The sequence below is a fragment of the Punica granatum genome, chromosome 4 (assembly GCF_007655135.1).
Source record: "Punica granatum isolate Tunisia-2019 chromosome 4, ASM765513v2, whole genome shotgun sequence".
NCBI lineage: Eukaryota > Viridiplantae > Streptophyta > Magnoliopsida > Myrtales > Lythraceae > Punica > Punica granatum.
In genome coordinates this window covers 5,284,797-5,295,446 of record NC_045130.1, presented here as the reverse complement: position 1 = coordinate 5,295,446, position 10,650 = coordinate 5,284,797, and the positions used below count along the sequence as shown (strand labels likewise).

General features: G+C 42.2%; 2 protein-coding genes across 4 annotated transcripts; both read left to right on the top strand.

Moving 5' to 3' along the window:
* Positions 1–1,331: 1,331 nt before the first annotated feature.
* LOC116206383 lies at positions 1,332–4,143 on the top strand. Its single transcript, XM_031539245.1, has 5 exons — positions 1,332–1,657; positions 1,911–2,089; positions 2,481–3,210; positions 3,294–3,385; positions 3,483–4,143. The coding sequence occupies exons 1-5, from the start codon at positions 1,355–1,357 to the stop codon at positions 3,616–3,618; spliced, it is 1,440 nt and encodes a 479-aa protein (XP_031395105.1). The 5' UTR covers positions 1,332–1,354; the 3' UTR covers positions 3,619–4,143.
* A 2,512-nt stretch (positions 4,144–6,655) lies between these two features.
* On the top strand, positions 6,656–10,382 carry LOC116203640 (endoglucanase 25). 3 transcript variants are annotated; one of them, XM_031535464.1, is made up of 7 exons: positions 6,656–6,811; positions 6,927–7,492; positions 7,915–8,228; positions 8,530–8,991; positions 9,096–9,231; positions 9,334–9,506; positions 9,618–10,019. In XM_031535464.1, exons 2-7 carry the CDS (start codon positions 7,114–7,116, stop codon positions 10,017–10,019), a joined length of 1,866 nt encoding a protein of 621 aa, XP_031391324.1. In that variant the 5' UTR covers positions 6,656–6,811; positions 6,927–7,113. The 3 variants fall into 3 exon arrangements, with proteins under 3 accessions (XP_031391324.1, XP_031391325.1, XP_031391323.1); XM_031535465.1 differs by having other exon boundaries at positions 6,714–7,492; positions 9,581–9,713; XM_031535463.1 differs by lacking the exon at positions 6,656–6,811 and having other exon boundaries at positions 7,114–7,492; positions 9,618–10,382.
* The last annotated feature ends 268 nt before the right edge of the window (positions 10,383–10,650 follow it).

Below are 10,650 nucleotides of genomic sequence, written 5' to 3'. Positions count from 1 at the left end.
CTCAATGACGAAGAGGAAGAGTTGTTGTTCATAATATTCTTCTTTCTTTGTTCATCGATGTTTTCTTTTATGACTTTCATCTTTTCTTTTGGGCTATAACCTTTTCTTATATTTTAGATTTAACATAAATTCTTTGCAGAGATGAAATGTCACAAGTCAAGCAGCTAGTTTTTTTGGGGATTACGCCTCGTCCATCTAAAAAGGGCTATGTTTGAACCAGTTTCATTTTAACACTACCAATTGCTCGATCTCGTTAAAGTAGAGCAAATTGAAGTATTTGACGTGTCATTGATGGAGAACCCATGGGAAGCCAACTCAGCAAAGTTAATGGAAAAGTTAACGGAATGATGAATATAGAAATGTAATTAAGGTATAGGACGAAAATAGAAAATAAAATAAAAAAATGACGAAAATAGAAAAGTGAGTAAAAGTAAAGGACTAAATGTATAGTTTTTCCTCTGTTTTAAGTGTTGAAAATTTAAGTACTTAATCAAGTGAAAAATGTTCGATAGAAAAAAATCTTGTAAATAAAGAAAATCTTTGATTGGAAGAGTTTTATCCCTTCATTGGTTAACCTGATTCAAGTTGGATTAGTCAAAATCCGTTGAGCTTTAGATACTGGGTACACACCCGGGAAAAAAAAAAGTTGAAGTACTTTTAGGCTATTTTAGGTTTCCTTTACCTAATACCCTAGATTTTTTTCACTTTTCAATAATCCATCCCAGACATAAAGAAAAAAAGAAAAGAAAATAACAAAAAAGGGATGAATAGCTTTATAGAGATTATAGAGGGGCGGGAGTGGCTGGCGACCTCGTTGGAGGTGGTGGTGGCCGACAACCTCGTTGGTTCCCTCCTAGTCGCCTTCTTGGTCTTTATGTCCTCTCTTCATCAGTGCGAGGGAAATGAGACTTTTATTGTAATTTTATATGATATAGGGGCTTCTTTGCAAATTAGTAAAATTTGGAGGGTTGACTAAGTGAATTAGCTGAAAAAAAATAAAGGCGCTCCTAATTAATTAATCAAGTATTTTTCAACTAAAACTATAATGCTAAGTCGATTTTTTGTGTTAAAAAAAGATGAATCAAATTAAGCGATGATTTTAACTCTTTATTTGCGTTATCAAACACACATCTTGCAAATCTTAGAAAAACTGTGTGTGGAACAAATTAATAATAATAATAATTATTATTATTATTAGTCAACGACTGTCCAAGCTCAAAAATTCAAGCCCTTCCAGCCTCTTATAGCCCATATTGACCCAGCAGTGCGAGGCCCATCCGGCCCGGCCCAGCCCGCACATCGAAAGTAGAAGAAGAAGGAAAATTGCCTAAGTGGAGCTTCACCGGAGAGGGAGATGATCAGGCGGGAAATGGAGGCGGCAGCAAAGGAAGTAGCCGTGCTGGAGCTGCCGCTCGGGGACGCGGCCGAGACATTCTCGCTGGAGAAGGCCGTGTGCAGCCACGGTCTGTTCATGATGGCCCCCAACAGGTGGGATCCGCTCACTCGCACCTTCTCTCGGCCTCTCCGTCTCATCGCAGACCTCGAGGGCGACGCTTCCTTGTCCGTGATGGTCCGCATTTCTCACCATTCTCGAGCTCTTCAAGTCCTAGTATACGGCCACTCCGCTCTCTCTCCGGAACATGAAAGCTCGCTGATGGTAGGTACAGTAGCTCCTTCACTTGCTGGAAGTCTAGTTTGCCTTTGATTGAGCTCGAATAGAGGAAAACAGAGAAAGAGTTCCGTGATCATAGAAGACTTATATGCGCTTTCGTGCCGCTAGGAATTTGCGATGCTTTGTTACTGCAATTGTGGATATGGTTGCTTGGTTGTTCGCCATCATTGGAGGTCATGGCAAACATGCTATGAATGCAGCGACCTGACTGGGTTTAGTTTTCTCGTACTTGTTTCAGCATCAAGTGAGAAGGATGCTGCGTTTGACGGAGAATGACGAGAGTAACATGCGGGGATTCAGGAAGATGTGCGAGGAGATGAGAGCATCAGAAGTGGTGAGGAATTTTGGAGGCAGAGTGTTCAGGTCCCCTACCCTTTTTGAAGATATGGTGAAGTGCATTCTCCTTTGCAACTGCCAGTAAGCTCCCTGTGATTGTTAGTTTTACTGCTGTTGTGTGCTATTACTGTTAGTTTAACAGAGAAGCATGTGTGGCGGCGGGTTCCGGTTTCTGCCTTTATTTACATATTCCAGCTGTCTCAAATGCATCTCATTCCATTTTTTGTGGATGGCATCTCATAGGATCAACTCTACTCAGCCGATACCTTGGAAAAAAGAAAGGCTGCGCATTGTTTGCCCAAATTATATCCTCATCTTTAAGCTCGACTAATACAATGATTGGACAAATCTTCCCTGTTTGTACTGGTTGCCATGTAGCTTTTATCATCCTGGGCCTGCCAAGCTAATGCACAAGTCTTCGCGGTCGTTTTTTTGTACATTGCATCATTGGGAGCTGTTTTCTTTCTTCTAGGTGGTCCAGGACTTTAGACATGGCGCTTGCACTTTGTGAGCTTCAGTTGGAGTTGCAGCATAGCTCATCTAATTTATCAGGTTCTGAAGCTTCTGTTAAGGTTGCCGAGACCGCAGAAGCTAAAACTGAGGGTTTTTTTCCAAAAACCCCTTCACTGAAAGAGGCAAAACGAAAACGTGTGAGAAGGATGTCAGGGACCAACTTATCAGGCAAGTTTACAGATATTGAGCAGGATTTGAAGGTGGATGTAACTACGAAGATTGAGGGTGTAGAGAATGTTGAAAATGGCAGCTGCTTGCAAGAGACCGACAGATATGCGTCTAACTCTTCTTCAACAAATAATGGGTTTATTGAATCTGGCAATCAACGAAGTTGTCAGACTTTGAATGAATCCTGTGAAGTTGATCATTGTTTTGATAAGATTGGAAATTTTCCTAGTGCAAGAGAACTAGCTACTCTTGATGAGAGTTTCCTTGCCAAACGCTGCAATCTTGGCTATAGAGCAAGCCGTATTCTAAAGCTCTCTCAGGGTATCGTCAAAGGGAAGATACAGCTGAGACAGTTAGAAGAGATGTGTGATACGCAAAACTTTTCGAGTTACGCTGAGCTGATGGAGCAGCTCAAGGAAATTGATGGTTTTGGTCCCTTCACATGTGCCAATGTGCTAATGTGTATGGGATTCTACCATGCTATTCCAACTGATTCAGAAACAATTAGACATCTGAAGCAGGTCAATTTTCATACTCTCAGTGGTTGCATGTCTTCGGTTGTGTTCTTGTTGTGTATGCACAAATTGAAGGTTTCTCATCGCAGGTCCATGCAAAAAGCTCTTCCCTTCAGACGATTCAAAGAGATGTTGAAGAGATTTATGGACAGTATGCTCCATTTCAATTCTTAACTTATTGGTAGGCCCTCTAAAGCCGTGAAGCTCTTCTGGACACTGAGTTTGGTATCTCCATCCACCATAGTTCTGAATAATTTCTTTGATCTTTCTCTGAGCAGGGCAGAAATTTGGAACTTTTACGAGCAAACATTCGGGAAGCTAAGTGCAATGCCTTACTCAGACTATAGACTTATCACCGCTAGTAATATGAGAACAAAAAAGGGTTGCAGAAACAAGAGGAGCAAGCCAATTTGATGGAGTTAGTGCACCGGCCATGACAGGCATGCTCCTTCCTCTCTTATCTGTTTACTAGTGCACTTGTACTAACGAACTTCATGGATGTATGTTGTCACATATTAACATGCGGACCTTAAAGCTAATTTTGGAGCCAAACAGTCGGTTCACTTGCGGACCTTAAAGCGAATCTTGATTGGAGCCAAACACTTGGTTCTTGCCTTCTAGGAGGTGCTTAATTATATTTCGGAAACATTAACAGAGGTAGTTCAGAGAACATAATTACTTAAGTCTCTGAATTCTTTCCCTGTTAACTTCAGCCTCCAAACTGTTCCGTTCCATAGTTCAAATCATGGTGGTTGTGATGTTGTCCTCTACATACAGAGGGCAGCTCCTTTCAAGCCCCACCCTTTGATCTCATCCCTTTCTTTTCTCCGAGTGATGCTTTCTTTTTCAATAAATTCCTTCTGATTTCTCATGTAAGGAAAGTGCTGAAAATATCGGAAAGCACAGACCGCACAAATGAAGAAGCGCAGTTCTCTAGCTTGCATCGAGTTCCGATTTGGGTGTTGATGCGTATTGAACAGCTCTTCCATTCCTATTGAAGATATTACTTAAAATACATTTTTCGATCTCCCATTTCTCCAAGGTTTAAGAAGAAACTTAAGGGATAATCGTCAGGAGCTCTTAGAAGATGATTGATAGAAGTAGGGAAGGGGGAAAGAGGAGAGGGGACAAAAGGAAAAACAAAGCCGACAGACCGTTGATTACTTCACATCTCCATATGTTTTGTGCGCCATCATCTGTTGCTAATAGTAATTGTTATTAAATTATCGAAAAGGTTCTAGGAAACATATCATGCTCGCACCTATCTGTATGAGATTTCGGGAAGATACGTTCATGTTTCTATCCGAAAATAAAGAAATCGTAAAACATGAGATCCACGACAATCGACCGCTGTAATTTTTTTATTTAGCCATTTTTCATGGGCTTCATAGGGGTTCCGCAACGCTGCATCATGGCATACTCTCTTGGCATACGAGTATAAGATAACAACTTTTGTCGGCATGATAAGAAGAATAAAAATTAGGGAAAAAGAACATGTGTTGTGAAGGGAGTTTCTGCGGTCTCGAGTGGAACTATTCCTGGCCCCTTGGGGGCCGTAAGATCGTTACTTAATGGGAAAGTCGATGTTGATCCATCGATCGTGAGAGATTAGGAATAGTTCCGTATCGGGACGGAAAATTTCCGATACGGCGAAAGGGCCCATCATAATAAAAGTATAGGATAGTGGATATCTTCGAGTGTCGGCAAACGTTTGGTCTGCGAGAAGCTGTCCACCAAACAAAACATATATACAAAAGATGCGAACAAAAGAGCAAAAGTGGGGCAGCGTAGTGGGTCACAGAACCCATGGCCCTCTGAGCAAAGTAGTAATCAACAACCCCAATATCAATTGGTCCTTTTTTTCTTTTTCTTTTTTTTAAGAGCTCCTTTTAGGTAATTTAGGAACAAGGGATGTTACCATTGTACGCCGAATGCACTCGAATTCGCAGAAAAACAGTGGCGGACATGATGCATGAAGATATATCCTAATGGGTCTAATTTGATGTAATGAGTGTGAGACAGTTCCGGGTATGTTACAAAAATCCTATCTTGAGGAATACCGGTAGCATTCGGTAGTAAATTTTTCAAATCATCGATGTGATCCACTTATATTATCAAGAGATTTACGCAGCCAATGGATATTGAGCGCGACTACAAATTAATAATTTGTTGCTTATACGACTCGATTTGAATGTGTAACAATCATCGACCATATTCCCCGGTGCGGTGCTAATGAAAGTAACGATTCAGTGGACACATATGGACCAAGGTGCGCTGCACGGGGGAAACAGTGGCAGTTCTGTAAATCTGTCCAAGACTGCGGTATTTATGGGAAACTGCAAAATAATTTATTTGAGAATTTTTTTTTTAAAAAGGAGGGGTAAAAACGACATAGACAGATTTTGGGCTTGCGCGTATTTAGGTGTCGGTGTCGGTTAAATTGCATGTCATGGGCTGTGGGATTATTTTATTTTTTGTCCTTCCTTTTTTTTTTCTAATAAATAAATTATTTTAATTTATTGATATATTTGGTTAATCGAATGGGGATGAAGGATTAGGACTGGAGGAGAGAGAGTGAAGTGGAAGGCAAGCGAAGATGCCAACAGCTGTTTCTTTATCTTTTATTCATTTATTGCTATTAATATTATTTATTATTATTATTATCCTCCTTTTTTGCTTTTTATAATACCTTTTTCCTTTCTAATATATATATATATATATGTATTTGCTTATTATTGACACTTCATTAGTTCATTAAGAGACACACACATATAATTGGGGGGAAGGGGTGTTAGACAGAGTGTCCCCATCAATTGGTGGACTCGTCAGTGTCATCAACCTAATTATTAAATCTTGAGGTTAAAAAAAACCAAACTTTAAGAAAACCAATGTGCTCCATTTATTTATATCTAAAAATCGTAAATTCGTATCTACGTTGAGTTTAATCAATGCTCAAAAATTGAAATTTGCTCTTTCTAAAAAGTTATTTATGTCAAATGACACAATATAAATGAAATATTAAGTGCACACAGTTTTTTAAATTGAGACTTTTGATCTTATTCATATTTAAATTTTTATGTGAAATTACGAGATGTATTTAACTCATTTAATTCAAACAAATTTTCATTTAAACGGTTGCAAGTTCCGGTAAGTTTTAAGTACTGAATTGTAGGTGAAGTCTGGCTATGTGGATTGCAATTTGCTAAGTACATGGCCCTTAATTATATCCCTACTACCTATCCAAAATATAAATTATATTCCTACCAAATTTTAAATTTTACGGAAAACGGATAATTATAAATGCTTCTTTTTTGGGAGAAAATAGGATTTTTTTTTCCAAAATAGAAAAAAAAAGAGTAGGGGAAACTGATGCCTTACCATATGCCAACTGGACTCAAAGCCAAACATGTCAGTATCCACAACCACATGATCTTTGACTCTTTTCCCACTCTCTATCTCTCTCCCTTCATTAACGTTACCCTTCTCTCTCATCTTCTTCTTCACCTGCCTTCTCCATTAGCAGTGGACAGTCCAAGCAAGAAGCTCTCTCTCTCTCTCTCTCTCTCTCTCTCTCTCTTGCATGCATTACATAAAGTAGACGGACAAGGTAAGCAATTTCGATTCCTCCATTCATTGTCAGATTCCCCTCATCCTCACCCCTTGTCGGCCGACCCATTCCTCACCTCCTCCTCCTCCTCCTCCTCCTCCTCCTCCTTCTTCAGTGTTCATTACTGCAGTGACAGTATCGATAGCCGAAAGAAATACATATAGAGAGAGAGAGATCAGTCGCCCGGTTTCTGTGTCCTGAGCTGCCGCTGGAACCCAATATCTCCCCTGCATTCTGCGATTTCCGTACCGTCGGTGGATCTGAGCTGAGGGGGAGGGAGGAGTAGGAGGGGAAGGAGAAAAATGAGTATGTACGGGAGGGATCCGTGGGGGGGTCCGCTGGAGATAAACGCGGCGGACTCGGCCACGGACGACGACAGGAGCAGGAACCTGCAGGACTATGACAGGGCGGCGCTGTCCCGGCCCCTGGACGAGACGCAGCAGAGCTGGCTGCTCGGCCCCGGGGAGCAGAAGAAGAAGAAGTACGTCGATCTGGGCTGCATCATCGTCAGCCGCAAGATCTTCGTCTGGACCGTCGGCACCCTCCTCGTCTCCGGCTTCCTCGCCGGCTTCATCACCCTCATCGTCAAGACCGTCCCCCGCCACCACCACAACCACGCCCCCTCCGACAACTACACCCTCGCCCTCCACAAGGCACTCATGTTCTTCAACGCCCAGCGCTGTAATCCCCTCTCTCTCTCTCTCTCTCTCTCTCTTAGATTTTTAGATCTGATTCTGCTGTTTCCTCACTGCTTGAGCTTGACTTAATTTGACGTTGATAATTCTTTTTTTTATTTGCACTACTCTGAGTGAATTGACTGATGCCGTCTGGTTTGATTTCTGCAATTAAAACAAAACAATAATATAATATTAAATCAGATCATGTGATCTCTTGTCGAAGACAATCTAAGCCATGAAATGGCGTTCTGATGATCTGTCGGATGTCGAACTTGAATCCGTTCATGATGTAAAATCTGTTCTTTAATCATCTTCAACACATAATCCGTGTTATTCTGCTGAACTGGATCTGCCTTTGTGAAAGACCCATGTAGCTTATCTGATGTATACTGCTTTTGTGAATCGGGTTTTATCTTGTCCTTGCAGCCGGTAGGATCCCCAAGCATAATAATGTGTCGTGGAGGGGCAACTCCTGCCTCCAGGATGGCAAGTCTGATTCGTCGTGGACGCTGACGAAGGATCTTGTTGGTGGATACTATGATGCTGGCGATGCCATCAAGTTCAACTTTCCTCAATCGTTCGCCATGACCATGTTGAGCTGGAGCGTGATTGAGTACAGTGCGAAATATGAGGCTGCAGGAGAGCTCAACCATGTGAAGGAAATCATTAAGTGGGGAACTGACTACTTTCTCAAGACCTTCAATTCCACTGCTGATACCATAGACGCGATTGCTGCACAGGTATTGCCACAATATTTGTTTCAGGGCCACGTGTGTCATTATACTTATCGTATCCTGTCAATTTCTGTTGATGTTATCTTGCAGATTTCACCCTGATTGATCGATAAGGTTTTGTTGCTGTTTTTAAGCAGAATTATGGCATGTTATCGATGGAAATTATTCTTCACCTCTTAGAATAATTTTTGCAATATGCAGACGGAGTAACATTACCCAAACATGCGACGCTTAGTGTTCTTTCTTGCTTCTTTGCCCTGAAAGCTTCAATTTGGGTTAATTTATAAACATTCGGTTTCTTTATCAGGTTGGAGTTGGGGATACTTCAGGTGGGAGCACTACTCCGAACGATCACTACTGCTGGATGCGCCCGGAAGACATCGAGTATGACCGTCCTGTATATCAATGCCACAGTTGCTCAGATCTCGCTGCTGAGATGGCGGCTGCCTTAGCTTCAGCATCTATTGTTTTCAAAGACAACAAGGCCTACTCCCAGAAGCTCGTCCACGGTGCCAAGACCCTTTTTAAGTTCTCGAGGGAACAGCGAGGGAGATACAGTGCCGGTGGTTCAGATGCTGCAATTTTCTATAACTCCACCAGTTACTGGGATGAGTTTGTGTGGGGCGGTGCTTGGCTTTACTATGCAACTGGTAACTCTTCTTATCTGCAGCTTGCCACCACTCCTGGTATTGCGAGGCATGCCGGTGCTTTTTGGGGCGGCCCAGATTATGGTGTACTCAGCTGGGATAACAAGCTTGCTGGTGCTCAGGTGACTTGCCCTTAACTTAACCGTGTACTTTTCTGGTACAGTCCATGGTTGTTCTTTGGTTTTACTGATTCTTTGCTTTGGTTCAATAATGGGCCATCTTGTAGGTGCTTTTGAGCCGTCTGAGGTTGTTCCTAAGCCCCGGATATCCGTACGAGGAAATATTGAGGACCTTCCACAATCAAACCAGCATAATCATGTGCTCTTTCCTGCCTGTCTTCACGAGCTTCAATAGGACCAAAGGTTTTATTTTATTGTTAAATCCCACCTTCTGTGAGTCAGCTTCACATTTTAGTCAATCAAATTTCCTGGTCTCACTATCTGTTCTTTGCTTATTGTTAACAGGAGGGTTGATTCAGCTGAACCATGGAAGGCCCCAGCCTCTTCAGTATGTTGTCAACGCAGCTTTCTTGGCCACTGTATACAGCGATTACCTTGATGCTGCTGATACTCCGGGATGGTACTGTGGGCCCAATTTCTATTCAACTGATGTCTTGAGAGAGTTTGCCAGGACGCAGGTAACATAAGAACTCCCCACTCATTTCTCTGCCACAATTTTGTTTTAGCAGGTTTTCTCTCGGGTCTTGTTCAGGTTTCCCGTTGTACTTGGATGTCTTGTTCTGCTGTAGATTGATTATATTCTGGGCAAGAACCCTCGGAAGATGAGCTACATCGTGGGGTTCGGCGAGCACTATCCGAAGCATGTGCACCACAGGGGTGCTTCTATCCCTAAGAACAAGATCAAGTACAACTGCAAAGGCGGCTGGAAGTGGAGGGACAGCAGAAAGCCCAACCCCAACACTTTAGTAGGGGCAATGGTCGCAGGTCCTGACAAGCACGATGGGTTCCACGATGTGCGGACCAACTACAACTACACAGAGCCCACACTTGCTGGGAATGCGGGCTTAGTGGCAGCTCTTGTGGCCCTGTCGGGTGATGGGAGCGCTAAGATCGACAAGAACACAATCTTCTCTGCAGTTCCACCCATGTTCCCAACTCCTCCACCCCCTCCTGCTCCATGGAAGCCATAAATGAGATAGAACCACGTATCAGCTCAGGTCTGGGCTCATGAGTCTCAATCGTGTACTTAGTGGTGTGCTTGCTCGACTTTGCCAAGGTAGATTTTTTGAACGGGAAGGACAGTTCGTGGTGATCTGGCAAATGACTGGAATCAGGTTTCGGCATCAGAAGATCAAGTGCAAGCTGCTCTAATTGGGATCTCCTATGCAATTAGTTGTCTTCCTGCCGTCTTTTACCCTCTTTCTGTCTTGTGATATATATCATGTGTTTATGTAAGAAAAAAAAATAGTGATGTATTCTTTATAACTGAGGATTTTGAACAGCATGAAATGAAATCAGAGAATAACGATGTATGCTGGTAATGTTACACTCAACATGGGCTTGTTAATTGAAATGCTCTTCTTCGTCTTCAATGATGAACAGCATGAACCGAGACATGTTTTCGTTTGTATCGAGGATATAAGCAAGATGAAAAATTTATTTGACATTTCATTTATGGTATGAATTAATCGATCTCTTTAGATTCAGGTGAGATTGGTGGTAATCTAGCTCGATGAGAGATTGAAATGGCAATACCCCGGCTTCCATGTTCCAAAATGATGCCATCGTAATGGTCAATCAACTCCACTGGTCTCGATAGTA

Excerpts from the sequence above, each read along its gene's own strand:
- LOC116206383 (XM_031539245.1), top strand. The coding sequence starts at position 1,355 with ATGATCAGGCGGGAAATGGAGGCGGCAGCAAAGGAAGTAGCCGTGCTG. Across the intron at positions 1,658-1,910 it reads AACATGAAAGCTCGCTGATG|CATCAAGTGAGAAGGATGCT; the intron begins GTAGGTACAGTA and ends TACTTGTTTCAG. Across the intron at positions 2,090-2,480 it reads ATTCTCCTTTGCAACTGCCA|GTGGTCCAGGACTTTAGACA; the intron begins GTAAGCTCCCTG and ends TCTTTCTTCTAG.
- LOC116203640 (XM_031535463.1), top strand. The coding sequence starts at position 7,114 with ATGAGTATGTACGGGAGGGATCCGTGGGGGGGTCCGCTGGAGATAAAC. Across the intron at positions 7,493-7,914 it reads GTTCTTCAACGCCCAGCGCT|CCGGTAGGATCCCCAAGCAT; the intron begins GTAATCCCCTCT and ends TTGTCCTTGCAG. Across the intron at positions 8,992-9,095 it reads ACAAGCTTGCTGGTGCTCAG|GTGCTTTTGAGCCGTCTGAG; the intron begins GTGACTTGCCCT and ends GCCATCTTGTAG.